Here is a 26,733-nt window from a genome sequence, read left to right on the forward strand (position 1 = left end):
ATTTAGAATACATACCGGGACTTTGTTTATCTTTGTCAAGATGGGTTCAAAAATATATTTTTTATCTTTATATAAGAGAAATGATTATAACTTTTTAATGAGCATTCATTAAAGGTACTGCATTACTTAAAATACATCAAAATAATAAATAGCTTTGAAAATAGTAAAAAAAATATATAATACTAGAAATGAGAGCTTTAAGTGCTCCAAACACACTCATATATATATATATATATATATATATATATATATATATATATATATATATATTTATTGATTAGTGTGCAACAGCTGTTAAACTCTTTTCATTTCAAAATTGTATTTAAGACTAACATTGTTTCTTTCTCACCTGCTATTAAATGTATTTTTTAACAATTAAACTATATGTGAAAGACAAATGTAGTGCAAGTTATTATAATAAATGCACCCTGCTATGGGATCTTTAATGTGGTTTACAGAGCTATGCCTCCCTCTGTTGCAATCAATGATGGGATACATGGGAAACATGAATATATCACCACAGGATAATTATTGGATTAAAAAGGCATGTTTAATTTGCAGTACTGATGCAGTAAATGTCAACTGTGCCAAAGTTAAAGTTTGACTAGAGCAGTATATGTTAGACTTGGATATTGGATTTTTTTTTATCATATGAAACATATAAGTCACATGGAAAAATATATGTATATATATTTTAGCGAAAAAACTTTTTGATTTGTGAAAAACAAAACATCAATTTATTGTAGCGTGATCAAGGTTTCAGTCAGAATGTAGCCAAAAAGGTCTATATTAAAAGGTCCCTGTCCTGATCAAAACATTAATTACAGCCAAATACTGTACATAGATTTTTTTGTTTTTCACAAATTCTGTCTAGTGATTAAAGAATCTGTCCTGTTTGATGGCTTCGCCATAAAATTTGCAAAACAAGAAAATTCGAGAAACAACGGAAAAAAAACGTGAAATGCATTTGTCGATCGACTTTTTTGTCGCCCGTGTCTGGTTTTTGTCTCCCAAGTCTTTTTTTTTTTTTTTACATGACCACAACTTTTCGCAAAACAATTTGCCAATGGCGCGATGTGAAAATTAGCTCCAAATCCATGCCTGCCGAAAAAATTCACTCATCACTAGTGCTGTCTTCTCCTCGTGCATTAACACATTGTGCACATAACACTGTACTTAGCGAGCAGTGGCATAACTTTGGGGGCCCAGCCCCCCCTACAGAATTTTCCACCCATGGACCCTACTAGAATACCCAGTGCTACACAATTTTACAATATAGAAAAGTACACAGAAGGAGGATACAGTATTATGGTAAGGTAATAAATAGGTGCAGTTTGGTATGAGGGGTTCCCTGCCCGGTACAGCTTACAGTTACATAGTTACATAGGGTTGAAAAAAGACCATTGTCCATCAAGTTCAACCCATCCGAGTAAACCCAGCACACAACCTATACTAACCAATCTATACACTCACATACATAAACTATATATATATACAACCAGTAATACTAACTGTAGATATTAGTATCACAATAGCCCTGGATATTCTGCTTGTTCAAAAACTCATCCAGGCCCCTCTTAAAGGCATTAACAGAGTCTGCCTGGGCAAACACACACAAATAGGAAGGTAAAAGTGCGCAATGATTTGGGCATAGGCCTTTAAGTTCCAAGACTGGACCAGATAACATTCCAAAAGGTAGCACCTTTTCTTTTTTAAAAAAAACCTCTGTTTCCTACAGAGGAATTCAGGGATAGAATTTCAGAGATAAGGAGCAGCAAGATGAGAGTTGGTAGTAGGTGTTGATGGTGTAAAAAGATGGTGGCTCTGAGAAAAGCAGAGAAGAGGACCAGAAGGATTTTGTGTGTTATCCATTGCTTAACAAGCAGCCATGATAAAGATTTTACCAGATTTTTACACATTGCCTTTTTGGAACTAGAATCCTTTTGTTCACTCCTCAATTTAAAACTGATTGCAGGAAAAAATGATAGGAGTCTGGAAGACTGTTTAGAGGAAGATTGCAATAATCTAGATAGGATAAACTAGGGTGTGGATTAGTATTTTAGCAGTTGTTTTAGAAAGAAAGGTGCATATCTTGGCAATATTTTAGAGGAAACAGTTAGCTTTGGCAGTGGTATTAATATGATCTAATGGGTCAACGCTCTTCTCACCTTCACTTTCCTTACTGTAAGAGGACACTTACAACAGCACAAAGACTCTCAGCCCACAGAACAAAACAAATGGTAAACACCCACCAAAATGGGCTTACTAACAGTTGGCCTGGCATTCTCTAAATATATATAATGTAATTCCCCAATGTTAATAAATATAAAGCCTGCAGAAAAGTAGTTGGTAAGACTAACAGGACAAAAGGCATTTTACGTTATGGCACATACCATATATTAAGAATAGAGATGTAGCGAACTAATTCGCGCGAACATCGGGTGTTCGCAAGTTCGCGAACTTTTCGCGTATGTTCGCAATTTGGGTTCGCGTGGCGTTTTTCCGCTGCGTTTTTTCTCGGCCTAAAAACACCGCACAAGCCACACATGGCGTTTTTCAGCAAATCCAGTTTCAATGGTGGTAATAGCGCGAAATAGCAAAAAAACGCTGCGTATTTCCGGTAGGTCTGCCAGCTGCCTTTGCAATTTTACGCAACGCTGTGTCAACAAAGTATTTTTCAGAGAAATTTTTGCCCTTCATCCCCCTCCTGCATGCCACTGTCCAGGTCGTGGCACCCTTTAAACAACTTTAAAATCAGTTTTCTGGCCAGAAATTACTTTTCTAGGTTTTAAAATTCGCCTTCCCTTTGAAGTCTGTGGGGTTCGCAAAGTTCGCGAATATTCGCACTTTTTGGCGTAAGTTCGCGAACACGCTCGGGAACTTTTTTTTTGAGGTTCGCTACATCCCTAATTAAGAACTCTCTCTGAGATAAATGTCGAAGAATTGGGCCAATGACACATAGAGCTACTTGTCTTGTATCTATGTGTGTGTTTTAGCAGAGACAATTCTAAATATTGTCTATGGCAGAGTATTTTCTGGTGTTTTGAAGCCGCAACAAGTAGCTCTGTGTGTCATAGCCCTTGGAGTGGTTACAGCACAAATTTCAGCATATCACCTTAAATGTTTTGTGTTTTTTAGAATCCATGTGATGACAAGCGCCATCGAGATATCTGGTCCAAAGAAAAAACGTGTGATCGTTTGCCCAAATTTTTAGTAATTGGACCCCAAAAAACAGGTGAGGGGTTAAATTGTTAAATCTTGTTATTTGGGGAATTTAAAAATTAGTATAAAGAGTAATAATACCACATGCTTATATAAGAGTGAAGGTTTAATAATCTGTTTTCAGTGTATTCACATTCTGGATAGTTTAGAACAAGCGTGGAAGTAGAGGCATTTGAAATAATTAGAAGATTGGGGAGGCAGAGAGTGAATATTTTGTTTGGGGAGGTTAGCAATAAGCTACTTTTGACCCCCAAGGAGCTTTTAAACCTTTCAGTGTCAGCTCTAATATTCTGTACACAACAGTTGGCAAGCACATTTTGAACCTGTTTAAATGTAGGAACTTTCCCTGGGTGCAGCTTTTAGCTTATTTAGGAAAGCTTAATTTGCTTTCACTATAAAATATATGTTTTAAATTAATAGAAATTTAAAAAAACTATTATATAGAGCAGTGATCCCCAACCAGTGGTTCGTGAGCAACATGTTGCTCCCCAACCCCTTGGATGTTGCTCCCAGCGGCCTCAAAATAGGTGCTCATTCTTGAATTTCTGGCTTGGAGGCAAGGTTGTTTGCATAAAACCCAGTGTAAAGCCAAACAGAGCCTTCTATAGGCTTCCAGTCCACATAGGGGCTACCAAATAGCCAATTATAGCTCTTATTTGCATCTTATTTTCATGCTTGTGTTGCTCCCCAACACTTTTTCCATTTGAATGTGGCTCACGGGTATAAAAGGTTGGGGATCCCCGATATAGAGTAATTTAACATAAACATATTCTTTACGTATGTGTGAAAGCACAACTGATTTTAAAGGTCCCACCCCCACCCCCCAATAAAACAATAGCAAATATAAGTATGGGATCCCTCATCATCATCTGGATTTTTAGCAGGCTTAAGGTGATCTAAATTACAGAAAGGTCCCCAAGTCCCAAACAGTTATATCTTTATGAAGATCCTAGATCAAAACCCACAGGAGTACAAAAAACTCTTTTTTAAAATATCACACGGCAAAAGCCATAATTGGGATTGTTTTCTAATAATTGAATTTCCGAACTTAAATGTTTTAGATTATTAAAACTTATAAAAGCTCATATAAAAGCTGGTGAGTATCTGTAGAAGTAAAGTGGTGGTTTAAAAATTGTTAAAAATTGAAGCTTTTTCAGACTTTTCAGACTAAAAATAAAGTTAGAATGTTTTTTTTAGTGTGATCAAGGTTTTTTTAATACTATTTAAAACAAGAGAATTGTGAGTTTTTTGTTTTCTAAGTTTAGGAAAAATCTGCTTCTATATTCTATAGAAAAAAAACTGTGTGAAACTTAATAATGTGACACAACAATTATGGTCTCTGCAAAAGAAAGCAACTTTGGTACAATTTCTGAAGCTTTAGTTCTTTTCCCTAATTTAGATCTTGAAAAATCTATGAATCAACCTTCCTATGTTAAAGTTATATACAATTAGCTCCTGCTTAAAGTGATTTTGTAATGATTTTTATGGTGTACTTTTTATTTCTAAATTACACTGTTACATAGCAAATAATTCTCTTACTATTTAAAATTGTATTCTTCAACCAACAAATGTATATTTGTAGCTGTAATATTGGTATGTAGGCAGTCACCTCAGTGCATTGTGCCTGAGTCTGAGCTTTCAGAAGGAGCCAGCGCTACACATTAGAACTGCTTTCAGGTAACCTATTTTTTCTCCTACTCACATGTAACTGGAGGAGTCCCAAGCAAGACTTGGGTTTCTAACTATTCAGTGCTATTCTGGTATCTACTGAGAGCTGCTATCTTGCTCCCTTCCCATTGTTCTGCTGATTGGCTGCTGAGGGGGAAGGAAGGGGGGTGATATCACGTCAAATTGCAGCTCAGCAGTAAAATGTGACTGAAGTTTATCAGAGCAGAGTTTATCACATGGCTGTGGCACCCTGGGAAATGAAGAACATGGCTAGCCCATGTGAAATTCCAAAATTAATTATAAAAAATCTGTTTGTGTTTTTGAGAAATGGATTTTAATGCAGGATTCTGCTGGAGAAGCTCTATTAACTGATGCATTTTCCCATGTTTTTCCATGACAGTATTCCTTTAAAGGTGCACGGAATGTAAAATAAATTCATAGTAAATAATCTAAATCATGACATTTTAAACATTTAATAAACCCAGTAGGAAGGTAGGAAACCCATGTACAAGGCACTGTTTTATTATTACAGAGAAAAATTAAGGGGCTTATTTATCAATATTCTGATTTTCATTGGTTTTTTTTTGTGGTTTCAAAAACTTCTAAAACCAACAGAAAACCTCTAAAACCACAAAGCAAAGAAAGATCTTCCATTTGTAAAAAGGACACCCACCACTGACTTCTTAATTATCTTGACAGCTTTTATATGGTGTAATTCTTTTAGATTTGTTGCAGTTTTGATGTTTAATTAATGGTGAAAAATCATATTTTTTTCCACAAAAAATCTTTTTCCTGTGCAAAACAATTAATTGGAAGAAAAATGCAACCTTTAGATAATGCCTCCCATCACAATTATAAAAATAGATTTGCTCAATATGGACTTTAGACTATTAGAGATGACGCTTTCATAATTTGGAGCTTTTTAGATATTGGGTTTCAAAAAAGGGATCCCATACTTGTATATCTTCTAAACATGACGTTGAAATCTGAACTAGTTATATAAATATTCTGTACAAAATAATATTTACATGGATGCTTTCATTACTTTCTGCAATAAATAATGTGCTTTTTAACCTTGTCTCTTCTGCCCTCAGGGACAACAGCTTTGTATTTATTCCTTGTTATGCATCCTTCAATAATCAGTAATTCGCCAAACCCCAAAACATTTGAAGAAATGCAGTTTTTTAATGGAAATAACTACCATAAAGGCGTGGACTGGTAAGTGTGAATGTAATATGTTGAGACTCTGTTAATAATTGTACCCAATAATATTCCATACGCCTACATAAAAGGCCAGATTAGGGAATAATTGACCGAAAGAACAACACAAAACAATACAAAAAAAAATCTTTATAAAACAGCTAAGGGCAGGGGACTTAAACAATAATCAAGTCACAACTGTGTTTCTCAAAAACAGACGCTCTCTTGAGCAAACCAATACGCTACATTATTATAACCACAATAAAAAAGGATGTGTGCTCTCTGTCTCCAGCAGAAATCCGTTCTCTCATTTCCCTCTCTTGTGGCTGCAAGATCATAACTAACCAAATATAAAGCTGACTCCCAGCAGACTGCTGTTGTGTTTCAGCAAACTAATGTTCAGATATTATTTATAAAAAAAAATGAACAGCGAGAGAAGGTATTCAGGCTACCAAGTCAATCATATTTATCATGGCTTTCTTTTATAGGTCATTTCAGCAACTTTCACAAGTCTGAACTTTATTCCATTAAGTCAATTTATTTTACTTCTGCTGCACATTGATTACTGTTCTCTATAAAACCTAACTTTTGCTAACCCCGGGAACTAAAACGAGTGCAAGGCACTGCTGCCTTGTGCTGAATTATAAGCAGGAGTTTAATCATTACCTCAGCTATTCTTAGCTGACATCTAATAACTTGCTTTTCTCCACTCAGCTCTTTACATCTGAAGTTAAATTACAGCACACATGAGATATGTTGCAAGCCAAGTATTCATAGATTATTATTTTATATAGCCTAATGCCAAGCATGTAGGTGTTTTGCTTTACCACAAAAATACAAATATATGGAATAGAATACGGTAATGTAATTCATAAACAGCAGCTGCACTAAGCCTACACTGACTGCTTTAAAATAAAAACAAATAATGGGATTGTGACATTATATACAATTTGCAGTCAATTAAAGGCAAGTTAAGCTTGTCCTAGGCAAATGCATTATTACCAAATTATTTTAGGATACATTGATTTATAGCCCAGTGGGATTAAACTCTGCTCTAGCTCCTGTCGAACAAAGCAACAAAATAGTGTTACCCTTTTCAAAAAGACTTACAAACATACAACCCCTAAAAGCATTGGAAGAAGTTATATTGCAGGATAATGGCTTTTCCACTTTAATACATATACTGCACACTGGCTTTAACTATAAAATAGAGTCTATTTTTGTAGGGCAACAACATATAGCATATTAAAAGCACTTAAGGGAAAACCATAGCGAGAACAATAGCGCAAGCAATTAGCTATACTTTAAAGCAATGTATTTCCCTTCATCACATTTTTTTTTTTAGGTATATGGATTTCTTTCCTGTTCCATCCAATCTTTCCACTGACTTTCTGTTTGAGAAAAGTGCCAACTATTTCCATTCAGAAGAAGCTCCAAAGAGAGTGGCTGCTCTAGTCCCCAAGGCAAAAATTATTACCATTCTCATTGATCCTTCAGATAGGGCATATTCCTGGTACCAGGTATGTGTGCACAAAACATATTCTATGCAGTGTTTTAAGTATATGTTTTAATGCATGCATTTTCTTTTATACAAAATGAATAAGTATAATATGAGGATATAATGTTTTGTTAATATACGAGTCATTAGTGTTTCTATAACTTCTCGTTATTTATAACCTTATAAATGGTTACTCCCTGACTTTAAAGAGTGCAGAGATTTGAAGGAACTGTTGATCCATTTATCTGTATAACCACTTCACATACTACAAACCTTGTTTAAAAACTTAATTGCATTGAACATTGAAATATCCACTCATTTGGCGAGGTCACTAAATGCTTTGATCTTTCCTTGATATTCCCACCTTGAGGTGGGTTATATCGGATGCAACCGAAAAATTCTGATCACGCTGATGGGATACACACAGTCAGGGTTGAGGACCACATGAATGCGCAAATGCACTCCTTGTCCCAAAGGGCTTTTGAACCTGCCTGATCAACTTCTGCCCGATTTTTGGCTAGATAGGCTTGTCTGAGGGCCCCATACACGAGCCAATAAACTTCTAACTCTGACCGTTGGCAGCTTTTAATAGCAGTGCATGGCAACCTTACCTCCTACTTCTGCCATGCTGTAAGTAAAGATTTTACAATACCTAGTGGCATTTGTACTTTTAGCACAACCCATGGCTAGATTTTGGAATGGGTACATTGCAGCTTGAGTAACACTAATAAAAATGTTTTTAAAAAAATATCATGATTTCTACCTATAAGCACATCATTTGGCACCACACGATTGAGCACCATGATTGAGCAGACTTTTTTTGCCATTTCTGTGTAAAGACATGCGTGGATTTATAAATACACATGTGTCTAATATTCTATAATTCAGATTAGCACTGAAATCTGTTCAACAGCAAATTAAAAGTACTTCATAAGGCTCACCCCCTGCAGATTTCAGTAAATTCAACTGATAAATGGGAAACTTCTTCTTTTGCTGTTTCTTGACACTTCTCAACTATCTGCACACACAACCACCTCTACGCTGTATTTATACACAGATATCAGTTTGCTTCATTTGTTTTAACCCATATTAGCCCATCTGATGTTCACTTAAGCAGCAGAGCAGTACATGAATCACTAGAACCACAAAGTAATAAATGATACCACCGATCATTAGAGGTCGATAAATATCCAGAAGCCAAGCAACTGGGTAGCAATCGGTGGAGAAAACCAAACCAGGTAGGAAAAAACAGCACTCTGGGAGCAGAACAAATAGCAGCAGTAATAAGTAGGAACAGTACTGAGAATAATTAGTAAGAGAATTTAAAAACTGAACTACAGGAACAAGTGAGGTTGCAACATTAATATCACTTAAATAATTAGTGGATGTTCTGCAAGCAAAGCTGCAGTGATTATCTGGGGCTTGCAGAACAGTTACTTGGCATGTTTTTAAAAATAGCCTCATTTATGTTTAAACAGAACCAAGAGCATATAGAAAACGCCAGTTCAGCATAACATATATTATCATAAAAAAATGAAATATTTCTTCTACACATAATTCTTATCTCTGGATATTTCTGCACTGAGGGTTTTGTAATCATGCCAATATGATTTTAAAATAATTCTGCCTGAATAAAATAATAGTACAGATTCATATTAGAAACATTTGTTTTTCCCATTTAACAAATACAATATATTCTTATTTTCAACATGAATCAAATAAATCAGTCTCTTATTAAAAACTATTTTCTGCCATATCTTTTAATTTCAGTTATTAAATTGTTCTAATTTTTTTGTTATAACAGGTTATGGTTTGCTTTTTTACCCTTAGTGCCTCCACCTTATTCCAACTTCCACTTCCAACTTTACTTTATTGTTGCCTCTTCTTTTGTTTACAGATCAGAGGGGTTATTTATTTACAAAATGTGGGGCAGTGTGCAAAAAAAGGCATCATATCTTCATACAAATCAACTCTCCAGGATTCTAGTCTAGTCCCCCAGTATTCAATTGCCATGCTGTGTTTCCCGTGTGCATGCAAAATGAACTATTAATGACAGGAAAATGGTTTTAGGATGTGCTCATGTGCAGTGGCATTATTTGTGATGTCATACTAGGCCACACCCACCACCCTGACCATTTTTTCCAGATTCCTCTATTCCTAAGCAAGAAGGTTGATGTCTCTGTATTTATGTGCTTTCCTCCATGCCATGTGTGTGTTGTTGCACCCTAATTCAGGTCACTGCATTTTGATATCACCGTGATAATAAAAGAATTTTAATGACATAATGGAGTGCTGCCTATAACCATTTGGATCCAGAGCTGCACCTACACACAGCACAACCTTTAGTGGCAATTGGGTACCCCCATGGATGTCCCCAAGTTTTATGCCAGAAGGCAGCCCTGTAATACACCTGTCATAAGGAAGCAGAATGTACAGGGCTATTGCTCCACCTTGCACACAGAGGTACTCCCTAGCATGCTCACACCCTGCCTACTAGGGCAAACCTTGATACACCACTAATAAAGGTATTTGCACCTAAACACACACCCTTAACACCAAGAAGCAGGCACCAATATACTGGTTCAGCCTGCTCTGATAAACTGCGCAAAATCTGCAAAACACAGGACCCAAGTGTGCAAGAGAACACTGGTATTTAGCACCTACTTTAATGTGCCTACACATGCAACTAACTCTAACTTTTATCCAGTAAATCCCTCCATTAGCATAATCCCCATTAAGAAACATTTGCAATGCAACATGCACAGGATTTACTAAGTAACTAACTAACTTGCATATGCACTGAAGAATCCTGCACAAGATACAGCATATCCTACTAGGGAAAACCCATACTGATATTAAACAATTTAGGCATTTTAAATGTTGTGTGTAAAAAAACATGGCAATGTGCATCTGAACATTCAACTTCGCATGGAGGACTGATGTGATAAATAAGCAGCCTAATGTACTGTGATTCAGTGGAATTAGATTTACATTATATTGACATCAAAATTGTTTCTTGCAAAAATGTCTCTATGAGTTAATGAATGTTTTTCTATTAAAATGAGGAAAAAAGTACATGAAACTATCACCCCACGTTAATTTATCATGTACTAAGCATAAGCATTTACATTATTTGCCAAGTGTCACATGCCAGGCTATGCCCATGCTTTAAAGACAGACAAATCCTGAATCCTAGCATATGGCCATGCTGTGCATTGCAGTTGCTTTGTTAACCTCATTAACACTATAGACACATCTTGATTCCCAGCATATGGCCATGCTGTGCATTAAAGTTGCTTTGTTAACCTCACTGACACTAACCCCCCTTGACAAAGCTGTTCCCTTATCATGCTGGATTCAATTTTTAAGGGTAAAACCTGTGAAAAGAATTGGCAAGTGCATTTAATACATTTAAAAAGCTACCCTGAATAAGTGGTTCAGTTTCTGGCCAGGTATACACAAAGATACTTCCAAAGGAATATGTAGACTGTTTATCAGCTTTTTAATTGCAAATGTTTATCAAAACATATTGGCATCAGCTATTTATCTCTTGGATATATACTTAAAGAGACACTGACACCAGAAAGTAAATCTTTTTTTTATATCTATCATAACATTGTCTTTGCAAGAACTTTATAATTTTGCCATACAAATATTTGCCTGATGCGTTTACATTACCTGTCTGATCTCCTGTGTTCCTTTATGAGGGGGCAGCCATATTTGTCTGTTAGCATTAGAAGCTATAACTGACAGGTTGAGAAGGGACAGTCAGGTTGGCAAAACAGTCAGGTTTAGGAACTTCCAGTAACAATTACTTACAAAACCAAACTTGTCAGCGAAAAACTGTCAACACAACCTATAGGTAGCTTTTTATGTATAATAATATTTTGAAAAGTAGTTTTTTCGTGTCAGTATCACTTTAAGTTGTGCCAGCCATTGTGGCTATGCTAGGAAACACATTTTTTCTAGAAATAAAATGGGCACCTAAGCTTTTTAAAAGTATGGGGAACTAAAGCTTATTAAAATAGCATTTAAACTGAACTTGATACAACTAATAAAGAAAATACATTCAAGATAAGAACAGGGTGTTTTATACCCAAAATAAGGTATGGGGTTCTTTAAGATAAAGTAACTCATTGGAGCTGCATCTCAAAATATCATTTTTACACTCACCTTCATACACTCTTTTGTGGAACTTGGGCATAGCTGAAATCTTCTGTTGTATTGCAGAAAGAGACTGCTACACAAGGCTCACAATAGAATGCAAGTATTTTACTTTATTAAGGATTTGTGGCTATTTAGAATAGCCACATACCAAAAAATAAATAGCATATGCAGAATAGTGTAATAGTAGAACAACAAGAATTTAGCAATATATAGTACAATAAGCAGAGAGGACACAAGCATACCTTATCAATTAATTTAACTAAAGGTTTAGAAAAATATTGTTTTCATTCCATGGGAGAAGCTCAGTTTGGTGACTACCAAGCCACTTAACCTAATTTTCCAGGATTCTTTTATGTCTGGCATAGTGGCGAGAGATTGGCCAATTGCTAATGTGGTACGATTATTCAAAAAGGGATCCCATTCTCAGCCTGATAACTATAAACCTGCAAGTTTGATATTCCTATGAGTTTGCCTGTGATTGGAAAGCTTTTGAAAGGTTAATAAGATACTGCAATTCATAAAATATCACAATGTTATGAGTTTGTGGTTTTATGAACAACATATCTTGCCAGATAATTTGAATTGCCTTCTATAAGGAGCCGAGCAGAAGTATAAATATTGAGGTTGCAATGGACGTGAGTTGTTTAGACTTTGCTAAAGCATTTGATACAATACCACAGAGAAAATTAATGATTAAATGAATAATATTGGCTTTGAACATTGTATTTGTACTTCGTTAGAGAACTGACTGAAAGATAGGTTAATCAGAGTGGTGATACAGAATTGAAGACTTTCTAACTGAATCAGTTTTGTTAGTGGTGTACCTAACAAAACATGGTCCTTTGTTTTTTATTTTGTTTAAAAATGACCCTGAGGTTGGTATTAGTACTGCCTGGTTTTGATGATGATATTTATTTTGCAAAACTATAAGTTACATACAGGATGTTGCCACTTTACAAAGAAAGATTTAAGTAACTTGGAGAATTGAGCACCAAAGTGGCAAATGAGGTTCAATGATGATAAAAGCAAGGATATGGATTTGTTCAATAATAATATAAATTATTATTATTATTATTAACATTTATTTATATAGCGTCAACATATTCCGCAGCGCTGTACAATAAGTGGGTTTCATACATTGGACATACAGAGTAACATATAAATCAATCAATAACCGATACAAGAGGTGCAAAGATACAAAGAGCTTACAATCTACAAGGAGAAAGGGTTGAGACACAAGGTGTGGGAATGGGCATGACCAGAGTTGTGAGAGGTGTGGCACAGGGTATTGCTAAACTAGATTAGGGTAAGCTTCTCTAAATAAATGTGTTTTTAGAGATCTCTTGAAGGCAGAGAGATTGGGAGAAAGTCTGACAGATTGTGGGAGCGAATTCCAGAGAAGGGGGCAGCCCTTGCAAAGTCTTGAATGCGAGTGTGTGAGGAGGGAATGAGAGAGGAGTTGAGGAGCAGGCCAGTAGAGGCCAGTAGAGGAGCGTAACAAGCGGGTTGGATGGTACCTAGAGATGAGTTCAGAGATGTAGGGTGGGGCAGAGTTATGAACTGCTTTAAATGTGAGAGTCATTAGTTTGAATTTTATCCTGGATGGTAGGGGAAGCCAATGCAGGGATTGGCAGAGCGGCACGGCAGAGGAGGAGCGGTTGGAGAGGTGTATGAGCCTGGCAGCAGTATTCATTATGGGCTGGAGAGGGGACAGTCTTTGGAGGGGAAGGCCAATTAATAGGGAGTTACAGTAGTCCAGGCGAGATATTATAAGAGAGTGAATAAGAATTTTGGCAGCATCTTGGGTGATAAATTTTCGTATTTTGGAGATATTTCTTAGGTGAAAGTGACATGATTTGATAAGTGATTGGATATGAGGCCTGAAGGACATTAAAAAATTAAAGTGTTTTGAAGTAATTAAAATATAATGTTGTTGCTGTTGCTCTGCAAAAAAATTGTGTTTTTGCTACAGAAATCTACTATATAAATAAGCTGCTGTGTAGCCATGGGGGCAGCCATTCAAGCTGGAAAAAAGGAGAAAAGGCACAGGTTACATAGCAGATAACTAGTAGATAAGCCCCATATAATGGGGGTTTGTCTGTTATCTGCTAAGTAACCTGTGCCTTTTCTCCTTTGAATGGCTGCCCCCGGGGCTACACAGCAGCTTACTTATATAAACTATAGTAGTCTTTCTGAGGCAAACACACCAGTTGTAGCAATGCAGGGCAACAGTACATTATATTGTAATTACTTTTATACGCTTTCCTTTTTTGGTGTTACTGTTCCTTTAAGGCATAAGAATTAGGAGATTTGTGTGGATAACATACTTTCAACTCTAGGCAGTGTCATTCAATATCTGCTAAAGCTAATAAAGTGCTCATTTGTATAAAAAAGTGTGTTGAATTGAAAACATAATTTTGCCTCTTTATAAATGCCTGCTAAGGCCTCACCTTTTTCATTATTTTCTTCATTCAGTACCTCTCCTCTTTTCTACCTGTCTGTTAGTAAAATAACTATTTGTTTGATATAATCAGCCTAAAAGAACTCCCTGAAAACATATATTCCTTTGCATTCACAAAAGTTTATGTTAGAAATTATTCTAAGTAAAGATCTTAAAGATCTTTTAGTTTTCAATCAAGGAAGTGATATTAAAGAATCATTCAGATTTAATGAACTCTGGAGGAGTAAGGCAATCTATTAAGAGAACACTGTCAGTGTTGTACTTTATACTGCATTTTATTCTGGTCCATAAGACAGAATGCAGCAGCATGGACCATGACCAGGCGTGCAAATGGTAAATGCTCCGGCAGTAAAGTAAATGAGCCTGAGTAAATAAGTAAATGAGCCCGAATGTTTTTTGGAGTCTTTGTTTTTTTTTCTGTAATAGCTTTAAATTTTATAACTAGGAAGAGAACACTGCAAAGTGCAACATTTTATAACTAGGAAGAGAACACTGCAAAGTGCTTCTGGCATCCTTCTGGCAAATAGCATATATACTGTTTCTATGGAGATGTAGATACACATCTGTGAAAGTTACAAATTGTTGTTCACAATGACAACAGTACTGTTAAAGGACAGGAGTGTTCTGTTATGAAATGGCCAAACTGAAGTGGATCATTAATTGCAAGGTTGGTCTAAGTGTGACAGGTAAAAACTGAAAAGACTGCGGGATTCCTTGTGCTTGTTTCTATTAAAAAAGACAGCTCTGATTTAATGTAATGATCATGCTCTGAATTCAGATGCCTTGTTTACCACCTAACCTAGTATAACATTTGTAGATTTATGATCATTAATGTGAGAAATGCAGGTCAAGCTCTCAAGTTGCGCTTAATGAGAAGGTGTAAATCTGTCTAAGGAATGCTAGAGACATATAAAACCTCATTATGTACTGTTGTTGTGAAGAAAGTAACGCACATTTTCAATTTTATGCTAAGCCAAGCGTTGTAGGACAACACATTGTTACACATGCTCTTGCTAAAAACTCTTTGGTTATGTAGGTGTTACAATGGCTCTTATTTGAAAGGCTCTAATTTGTACATATGTTATTTTTTTTTTGTTAAATAGTCTATGAAAAACTGTAATTATACTTAATTTGTTTAAAGCTCCATAAAAAGAGAAGTATATAAATCTGAAACACAAGTTCTAAACAGTATGTTTCATAGCCAAATTGACAGTATAATCTTTCTGTTTCAGTTTGATCACAATGGGCCCAACTGAAAACAAATATGGCATTGTGGCTTAATCATTAGGAAAGGGATTTTGGGGTAACACTGCATGAGGTGAACAACTATTTGGTGCTTGTTCTATGGAGCCAACTTTCATTTCTGTGCCAGAGGGGTTGTGTATTTACACTTGAAAGTACTGTGGGATGTACCATTTAGCAGCAGTGAAGTTGCATGTATGCAAACAGTGATGGGAAAGTGAAGATTCAAAATGTTAACCCAGACGGTGCATTTTTTTTACCCAGGGTGTGCAAATTACTTGCATGTATACAATACATAACATTGTTATCAGAAGTTGCATCTCAGTTAACCTGGCTTCCCTTGGATATCAAATAATTTTCTGTGATAGGTAGTAAGTAAACACTTTCATACTTTAGTATGTTATAGAACGGCCTAGTCTTAGCAACTTATTTTTAGCAATGTGACCTGTCACCCTAAGAAATAATTACAAATTGTTTTCTATTGTGTTTGTCAAGCAAAATAAACTTCAATTACACTATATAATTTTTTTTAAACTTATTTCCTTTAGCCCTGGAATTCACCATTGCAGAAAACAGGCAGGCTCCATTTTGTGGGCACTGTTATTAAGGCAAGCTGTGCATCCTGCCAAAATCTTGTTTCTGTGTCAGTATGGGGGGACCTGATACCCATATCCATGCACTGGTTACAAAATTAGATGGTAAGGAGGGAGGGGGAATAAGAGGAGTGCAGTGACATCTAAGTTCTGAATTGAAAGTGAAAGTAACTGTCTGCCCCACCCCTATGCCTAAGGTGGGTCAGGCAATATATGATTGACAGCTGGGACTTTTAAATGCTTATATAATGGGTATAGATGTGTTAATAAAAAAATGGTTGGTTTTCTGTGCTTAATAAATAAAAATCACATTTGAATTTGCAATTCTTGTTGCAAAAATGTGAAAACAGTCTCTTAATGCTGACTGTAATACTGTCTTCATAATATTATGATGATGAAGAGTATAGGCTGTATATCCAAGAATAAGTCTGCACACAATTGTGCAATAGCACTTGTGTGGAGTACAATGCCAACATAGAGCAATATACTGTAGTAAAGCAACACTTTTTAATCACCATTTGATCAAGTTCTCATAGCTGTTGTTCTTCTCATTTTTTGTGCCCTTACTAACCAAAAGAGTTCTGGAAACTGTAATTCATGTTAATGTCTGAAAAATTATCCAATTGCATGTCCTGGAAATAATGCCTGCTGGATACTGTAAATCAGAAGATAATGCAAACGATGGAAATCTCTGGAAATCTATTTTTTTTTTTTTTTTAATTTCTGCAGTATGAACCAGGACACACCTATTAAACACATTTTTGTTGCCATGATGCTTTCAGAAAAAAAACTGTAGAAATAAAACATGGTCAAACCTTCTATTGTAACCATCAGAAAAGGTGCAGAGAGGAACAAACAAGACATACAAAGGAAGGGTCACATATTATAAGATTGTGCTTTGTTTTTTTATGTTATTTATGAAATGTATTAAAAGATGTTAACGTTCAAAAATATTTTTTGCAGCACCAAAGAGCGCATCAGGATTCTACTGCTCTAAAATTCAGTTTCTATGAAGTAATAACTGCTGGATCCCATGCTCCGGCCCATCTTAAGTTGCTGCAAAGAAAATGCTTGGTTCCTGGTTGGTACGCAATCCATATAGGGCAATGGCTGGAGTATTTCCCTCCTTCACAGGTATGTTAAGCTGCAAAGTTAACTGTTTCAGTGGCTGGAAATAATCATGAAATAATACTCATTTTTATAGGCAGGATCTATGTGTACTGCATAAAAAGAAAAAAAAATATCTGTAAACAATGGACAGACCCAAGATACACAGATATTATCAAATATATCGATATAAGCTTAGAAAAAAAATAATTAATTTCTAACTCTTTACCTTAGATCTAAAAAGCATTTAAACATTAAATAAACTTAAAAGGATGTTTTGTCACCAATATGGATTCATGCAGCTTAATTACCATCAAGTACAAGTAATGTTTTATTATTACAAAGAAAAAAATTATTTTTAAAAATTTGAATTATTTGCTGAAAACAGACTCTATGGGGGGTGGCCTTCCTATAGTTCTGACCTTTTGGATCATGGTTTTACAAACAAGGGATGCCATACATGTAAAAAGATTAATTATTGCTAAAAACATTGATCAAAATCCTATTCTGTACCTTGCCAACATCCATAACTATCCGGTTTTGGATCATTAAGGGAGCCATCAGATTTTTTTCTTTCCAATACTAAAAATCGCCAAAAAAAGCTGTGACTTTTTTTGTGGTTTACTATGCGACAAAACTTTGTCAATTCTGAATCTGGCAATATTCCATCTAAAACTTGCCGAGATCATGTAGAAGTCAATGGCAGGTGTCCCAGCCCTTTCCTGGATTTGTGTGCGACAATTCGAAAAAGTCACAGTTAACGTACGGCAAGTCAAAAAATAAAGATTTTTCTGACTTGCAACTCTTTCCCGTACATGCTTTTTCAGTTCAGATTTTTTGATAAATGTCGGACATTCAAGGAAATGAGTTTATTCGAATATTTAAAAAGAAAAAAATTAGAAAAATTTGTGTTTTAGTAAATCTCCCTCCACATGTAGACTATACATTCTTTACCGAAGAATTTAAAAACTAGACATTAAACATCTTGTACTTGTTATGATATACTAACATGTTTCTCAGGAAGGCAACACTGTATTTATAACATCCAGGACCTGGTGTTTTCCAAATTAGGGGTCTTTCTGCAATTTGGACCTCTATGCCTTAAATCTACTAATAAATCATTTAAACCTTAATTTAACCCAAATGGAATGTTTTGCCTTCAGTAAGGATTGATTATATCTTAGTTAGGATCCAGTATGAGGTATCGTTTTATTATTACAGAGAAAAAGGAATAATTTTTAAAAAAGTGAATTATTTGATTAAAATGGAGTCTATGAGAGATGGCCTTACCATAATTTGGTGATTTGTAGATAACAGGTTGGGATAACGGATCTCATACTTGTAAAAAAGCACAACCTTTAGTTAATTTTATTAGAGCCTGTTCCAAGATTTAAAAGACATTTAATTGTACTAGCATAGAGATCTAGGGGGAGATTTATTAAGACACAAACGCTTGGAGCGTTCATTCAAACGCTCCGAGCGTAGTTTCGCAGATTTTTTCGTGCTTGCATGACTTTTTCGTACACCCGCGTGACTTTTTTGTACGATTGCGCAAAAAATTCGGAAAGGTTCTGCCGCTGTTTACAATTGTTCGGTACGAAAATTTTGTGACTTTCGGATCGCCAATACGATATTATCGTGACTAATACGATTTTTTCGTAAGCATTTTCGTGATATTTGCGATCTTCAGAAATTATCGTATCCAATCCGAATTTTTCCCATTCGGGATTCGAACTTGTGTTTTAATGAATCGGCCCCCTAGAGTTAGGAAATTGGTTTTAGCCAGTTAGTGGCATGACAGCCTTTTATATAGTATATATCATGAAAAATAAGGTTACTTATGTGCAAAAACATAATTCCTAAATATATATATATATATACGACGATCCCCATTGGGTCGAAACGCATAGATTTGGAGAACCAATAAAGAATCTCTTCACAGCCTATATGCCGTGAGTGCCTTCTATGGAGCGAATATATATATATGTATAATGTATGCACAATGTATAATTTTATATCTAAGCAGCTGTATAATTGTTAACTAGTTCTTCAACAAAAAAACTTTAAGGAAACTACATTTAATTCCAATGACAGGGTTTAGAAAAGTAGCAGATACCTATCAAAATCAATAAACTAAGGTGAAAAAAGTTTTCAGACATCTAGTAGTTCTCAACAATATGTCAGAAGCGGTGCTTGGAGGTAATATATCATTTTGACTCTACGACACATCTAGAGACAGACAACGCAAGCCAAGATGACAGCTCCATTCTGTGTTTGTATATCTGTCTAATCACTTTGGTCACATACTGCTAGGTGAATCTCTATCTATCTATGCTGCATTCACATTTAGAGATATAAATATACATTTAAAAAATGTAAACATTTTGCTACAAAATTGGCATGCTCTTATGTCAGTTTGTACAAAACTGCATTACATCTAGAAAAAAAAAGTTAGAAAAATCACACATTTTATCCTATTATATCCTATTTTATCGAGTAATAAATTGCTGCCACAAATAATTTAAATCTCTGTATAAAGAGCAACACTGCAGTGTAAACACAGACATAAAGGGGCTAAATTACTAACACATTGTAAATTGCATCAGTTACCAATAAAAACAAAACAGATGTATACAAAATGTATTAATGCATTAACTTCTTCAATTATGATTTTGATTTGCTTGCAGTTTCCATCTAGCATATTGACTTTGTCTAGACTTTCTGTTTAAAATATTGACTTTGTCTAGAATGATAGTGGAAGTCAGCAGAGGTTTAACTTAGCAACCAATGGGAAATGATTTGGTGTTATTATCTGGCCATTCAAAGTGAACAGCAATGGAGATATACAAGCATAGCTGCAGCAGGAAGTTAATAATAATAATTTATATAGAGAGTTATTAGTGTGCCTTGGCCCTATAACAGAATTGAAGAGGCCCGTATACTAGTGACTGCAAATCTTATTCAAGTGAATGACAAACCCCCAGTGTAGCCAAGATATATTGTATGAAATATCAGGCATTCAGCTTTTCTAATTGTCCACAATTAAGAGGATGTGTCCCATACCTTTTCAATTAAATGGTTTTAAATATATGAATATAATAGTGTCCCCATTTCCATATGACGAAGTATAGCCATAAATTTGTCAGTTAGGTAAGACAGTAATAATGCCAATGAAAACAATCTGCACAACCTTTAGAGATGAATAATTGTTTCTTCAGGAAAATGTAAAACCAATGCAGTTTAAACACTATAGGAAGTCTAATATTTGTGACTCACTGAAATACTGATGGGAACAATCCCATTTAAATCTAAATGTTATGCAAAGTAATTAAGAGCCATTGATCTTTAGTGCTCCTTACTGCAACCATGATAGCCCAGGTCTTGCATACAATTATAATATAGCAATATAGCCCAGATGCTAAAATCATGCTACAATTTCAGAAAATTAAAGGTTTCTGTGTTACTCATGCAACATTGTCAATGTTCTCTTGGGCAAAAACTATGTCAAATAATGAAGCCATTTGTATTACTTTTGTTAATATGTATACTAGTGCAAATAAAGTCAGTTCTTCAAATGCACTTAGATTGCATGCACACTGTTACATTATGTAGACATTAAAATTGGGGTTTAACTGTTTTTGTTTTGTAGTTGCATATTGTTGACGGACAACAACTCCGGTCTGATCCTGCAAATGTCATGGAGGAAGTTCAAAAGTTTTTAGGCGTTTCTCCACATTATAACTATTCTGACGCACTGGCGTAAGTTTAAGACACATTTCAGAATAGACTGTCGCTAGCTAATACAAATGCTCATTTAGTGTAATTTTGGCCCATACAGTAAACTATTGCAGCCAATCAGCAATGGCCAGAGTTAGCCTACTGAAGTTAGATTGACGATAGTAAATACTGACAGTGTCTATAGTTTACTATGCTGGGACACATTTGTGCTGACAAATGTTGCAAAATGCATGTAGACATTTTGATGACAGATGGGTCACCAAGAACTACCATATTATTCTATTTTCCAGATATTTATATAGATGTATAAACTAATGATTAATAATGTAATAAACCAATACAGAGGTATGAACCCATAGTTTACAGTAACTACTGGCCAACAGACCTTAATAAGGATGAACCACCAAAGTTACCTGAGACCATATTTAGAAAGTTATGTGGAAAACAGTGTTAAAATACCCCCATCATCATCATCATTATCATCACATTGATGCCAAAGTACACTAACATCTAAAATCACATAGTTATACATCTTTGTAATGAATTCTGGAATATATGCAATGGGGTCTAAAATTCTGGCATAAAAAGATGCATTATCTTGAAGAAGTGCTGCTATAGGTACAATGAAAACATGGGACATTGAACACAATGGAGGTGATATTCTCATAGAAAAAGTTCTCTGAGCATTTTTTAAACAAGAGAAATGCCAGACTGGAGAAAGAGAAAGAACTTGGCACCCTCAGTGATTCTACATTTTTATTCTTCTTTAAAAGATGTTATAGGGATTACTTTTAATTCCATTTGAGCAGGGATTATATATTTCATTATAATAGATAAGATTTTATGATGTATGTAGAGGGCTAGCATATGAAGGATCAGAGGAATGTAGAGGTATGAATAGCTTTATATACCTGGGAAGTATACATAAATTAATTGATATCACAATACAACCAACTCCTTTAAAATAGTTAGTGATATGTCTATATGAAAACAAGCATTAAGTAGTTTGGGTCTCAACTTCTGCTCTTGATTAGTTACACCAATTACTGGCTGGTCTATTTTTAAAAAGGGAAGATAATGAGTATCTCCAGTAGGGATGTCTGTGTGGGAGGAGAGGTGAGAGAAGTATGATTGAAATATGCCCTTATAGTTCTCTCTGCCACATTAGCGTCCTAAACATAAGAATATATTTTGTATATTGTATATATGAAGCTCTTTGAGATTATTTTCATATAGCCTTTAATTGGGGAAATGCGAATAAAAAGAGAACATATGATTAAGAGATATTCCTTTAGGAAATATTAACTGCTCGCTTTTGCTTTATGGTATTTTAGAGCAAGACAAGTACCTATTTGCCATCATAAGTAGCTTCTTCTTATTTATCAGACAAGTGACTTTTGTGCCTTTAGATTTGATTCCCAAAAAGGATTTTGGTGCCAGCTTTTGGAAGAAGGAAAAACAAAATGTCTTGGAAAGAGCAAAGGCAGAAAATACCCTCCAATGGATCCAGAGGTGAGTTTTGCCATGGGACTTTTTTGTCAGTAACCAACAAAGAGATACAGAAATGTGTTTTTCTTATTTCAAACAACGCATGAATTTTTATACATGGAGATAACAGGAAACACTGCTCAAAATCTATGGCCTCACACATTACTGGCAATAAATGGTATACTGTACAGATATTAACATGTGAAATTGGCATGTACTTCCATCAAAAAGAGTAACCAAAACAAATGTAATTGATGTTTTCAGACATCATAGCTTTATAAAGAAAGTCCATTTTATTTGGCTTTTAACAATGATCTTTCTTTTTTTGCCTTCTATGTGTATGCAGTGCAGAGCATTTCTATCAAGTTATTATCAAGATCACAATGTGGAACTGTCAAAACTTTTGCACAAATTGGGTCAACCACTACCATCCTGGTTGCGGCAAGAGCTCCAAAAAGTCAGATAGCACCATTAAAGATTAAACTTTTCAGTCCTTACCATGAAAATTCCTTCAGCATTATATTTCTTGACAAATGCAACAACTGCACTTGAGAAGCTTCATATTCCATATGCTGGCATGTGGATGGAAACTACATTTTCTTCAAAAATATCAAACTGTGGCCTTTCTCTCCAAACTTTTTGGTGTCTGTAATGGATTGTGTTTGGCAGATGCATAAAGGAACACATTGAACATTTAAACATATCCAAAATGTTAAATAGCTTGGACACCTAATTTTCAAAATAAATATTTTTTTATGTTATTAAGTGGTCACTCTTTGCTTTGTATATTTATAGAGATTATGGTTGCTTAATCATCATTTGTGGCAATTTTGCATTCTACACACAAAGCACACACAAGATTAACTGGTGTGTTCAAACTGTCAGTCAGAGGAAGGTGGAGGTATGTGTATCTGAAGGGTTTCACAATTTTACACAATTTCTAGAAAGTTTTCTCTAACTCACCTACATATAAAAAAACGAGACAGACATAAGGAGTTGATTTTAGGCTATTTTTGTAAATATTATTTTTTTTTTTTTTTTTTTTAATTAGCACCCTATGTACTATTTATTAATTGTCTGCTTCCCACTCTTCAGAGTAAAATGCCTTATCTATTGGTTGGTCCATTTGTGCAATTAAGATTTGTTCCAGGGTGACTGTGTGAAGGGAGTGAGAAGCTATGAAATGTATCCTTCTATAAGTCAGTCTCAGACATCATGGAGTGACCAAAGCAAGTAACTTGCACTTTCTCAGGAACTGTCATCAAGAGAGAAGTGATAAAGATAAAGTGGAAACAGAGAGCATAAAACAAAGCCATTGTGAGAAACAGCATAAGCTGTATTTTTCATTTACTGCACAAATTGTATGCAGTGTTGTATCCTGGTTATTCATTTTGTTTCATAATCATATTTTTTGTTCTTTCATATTCATATTCTTTGTTAGAACAGATATATATATAGAATGTTACAGCTTTGTTTAGTGGCTCTGAAATCTTCTGGTTTTCTCTTTCACTTGTGAGTGCTGAGGAGTTTACATAAGAGCTTGATGAGGTGTGAACACGATATCATAAATTAGTAATTAGCTCCCCATTATGAAATGCCTGTTTGTACTTTGTTTAGACTTTTGGATGAAAAGTAATCTTTACTTCCTTTTTTTTTGTTGGTTTATATATTAAACATAATTGTAAAGCAATTTAGATCTACTGGCAGCTATTTTTAGTGTTACTGTTCCTTTAACCACCTGAATATTTAATACATAATTCTGAGAGTGTAGAATTGTGCAAAACCTTACCATGTTTTTTACCCACAATGTAGTACTTTCTCCCAGAATTTCAATGTTATTGCTGTCCCAAATGGGTGTTGCACCTGATGCAACTGTGCTGTGCCTGACTCAATTGCATCCGTTTAGCACCAGTTGTGCTTTCATTCATCATAAATCAGACACTGTACAGAAGTGCAAAGAGCTCATTTTGATGAAAGTAACTTTAAAGAATGAGTTTAATGTGCAACTCACTGCAGGGAAAGAAGGAGGAGCACAACTGAACTTGCAGTTGTAAATTACCCCTATTATTTTATTAATAGTCATAAGGATCCATTATTCGAGAATCATAAGATCATATTCAAAATGTTGGAAATATTTTAGAGCTATAGTTTCTGACATGTCAATGAGATTTATATTTTTTGGAACAAGGAGAATCTGATGAAAAAGATTATGGGGCCGATTTACTAATCCACGAATGGATCGAAAGTGGCCGAATGGGTTTTTTTTGTAAATTGTCGCGACTTTTTCGTAGCCGCTATTACTTGCACGAATTGTTGCGACTTTTTCGTAGCCGTCGCGAAAAAATCGGAAAGGTTTGCCCGCCGTTTACTAGCGCTCAATACGAAAATGTCGCGACAATTCGTGCAAGTCGTAACGGCTACGAAAAAGTTGCGACAATTCACGAAAAAGTCGCGACGGCGACGAAAAAAATCGCAAAAAACGAAAAAATCACAAAATGTTTCTTTCCAATCCGATTTTTTCCCATTTGGGATTCGGATTCATGGGTTAGTAAATCAGCCTCTATGAGTAATTTAGTGCAGTTCCTACCCACATTGCAGATATGGGTTTTAATAAATCCATGTTCCCATAAGAAGAACCAGGACAACTGTACAGGTAATATGTAAAACACAAAATAAGTGGAAAAGATTATGGTTTTTAACAGCAGTCAAATAACACCAAATAATATTATAGCACAGCATACTATTAAATTCTACTGTACAGCGCTGCATACCTAAGTAGCACTTTATAAATAAAGGTATACATACATACATACATTGTAGAATATACTGCTTTTACCAGCTGGTCAAATTAAAGAGTTAAGTAACCCCAAAGCCCTAGTTGTGGTAAGAACAAGGGCCAAGGGTTGGATAACATTTGGCCTGTTGCACCTTTATAAATTATCTTAAACATAAACATTACCAGGCTTCCTTCAGATCAGTTTTGCTGTAATCAAACTATTCTGACAATGGAAAGAAATAGAAAGGCATTATTAATATCATCACTGTGCAACTGCATAGTTATAAATCAAAGGCAAAATCAAAAGTTTTTCACTTAAATCCCCTTGCTCTCATTGGACAAGAAAAATCAATTTAGAGTATAATTTTGTAATAATGAACTGCAGTGAATTTGCTCATTATGCTAAGAATAAACGTTGACAATGAGTCTATAGAGAATATAATGCATTACCGAATGCTGAACTGAAGAGCTGGCGCTAGTGAATTCATGCTCATTAAAATGTGGTACTTCATCTACATAGCTGTGAAGGGAATGCCTACGTGAGATAACACCACAGAGAGGGGTCTCATTTGGAGCTGTAATCTTACTGTCTGTGGAACTGTTATGCTATACAAATACCACCCCACTGACATTTCTAATCGTGTTATTTTAGACACCTGGTGATGGATTAAAAGTGACATGTTTGCAGTTTTTTCATAATCTTCACTCATTGCTCCTGTTTTCTGTTTAAAGAACAGACAATGAACCATATTAAATGAGGAATATAATGGGAAAATGAGTTTGATGGAGAAATCAGATATATAATTAAGGAATTCTACAAGCTCAGCAAGAAACTAAGTTCATACTAAGAAAAAGGGACACGGCCAGTCTAAAATTTCATTTTTTTCATTTAATTTAATTCTTATTCATGTCTAATTAGTGCTGGGTAGTTTTCTGATGGTCAGAATGAATCAGTGACAAAATTAAAGCAAAGTGTGAATCCATTTGACTTTTTTTAAGCCTGCAGATTAAATACAAATGTTTGAATATAGCTAGATATATCCGCTCTTCTCAGAGCTAAAAAATGCAAATGTATTCAATTCAATGAGTAAGTAGATGTCAGAGTATATGAATCTTAACTGGGGCAGGCATTTTCCTAATTTGAAAGTGATTCCAGAGAAGAGAATAGATGGGTTCTTAATGTTTAATTGAATGCTTCGCTAAGAATAAAGGACAGTTTGTAGGACCAAAACCATGAAAGCAATAGATAAATATGGCTATTACAAGTTTTCCTGCTGACATTTTCATTAAATAAATATCCTACTCTATTTAAGACATTTTGGATACATTAATAAAAATTAACCAACAGACACTATATATGATAAAAACTACCAGATTAAATAATCCTTATTTCCCTTTCAATTTCTTATCATTTTCCATAAGTAACTAGGTCAGAGAGTTGGTTAAGATTTTACTGCAATGTATCTTCACTAACATTAATGGACTTTAATGTGCTGTTTACACGACAGTCTATGCTTTACCCAAATGTCTGTAATATCTTTTTCCTTATTTAAATGGTCATGGAACTGAGGCA

The 26,733-nt window shown here is 35.0% G+C and overlaps 1 protein-coding gene across 1 annotated transcript in view; it reads left to right on the top strand.

The window, feature by feature from the left end:
- The window catches only part of ndst3 (N-deacetylase/N-sulfotransferase (heparan glucosaminyl) 3), a 119,743-nt gene extending 96,598 nt beyond the window's left edge, over nt 1-23,145 (top strand). The window contains 7 exon segments of the mRNA NM_001127047.1: nt 3,139-3,235; nt 5,985-6,108; nt 7,436-7,610; nt 17,015-17,185; nt 20,808-20,917; nt 22,306-22,408; nt 22,731-23,145. Coding sequence (NP_001120519.1) covers nt 3,139-3,235; nt 5,985-6,108; nt 7,436-7,610; nt 17,015-17,185; nt 20,808-20,917; nt 22,306-22,408; nt 22,731-22,850 — 900 coding nt within the window. The 3' untranslated portion in view covers nt 22,851-23,145.
- The last annotated feature ends 3,588 nt before the right edge of the window (nt 23,146-26,733 follow it).

The sequence above is a fragment of the Xenopus tropicalis genome, chromosome 1 (assembly GCF_000004195.4).
Source record: "Xenopus tropicalis strain Nigerian chromosome 1, UCB_Xtro_10.0, whole genome shotgun sequence".
In the NCBI taxonomy this organism is placed as follows: domain Eukaryota; kingdom Metazoa; phylum Chordata; class Amphibia; order Anura; family Pipidae; genus Xenopus; species Xenopus tropicalis.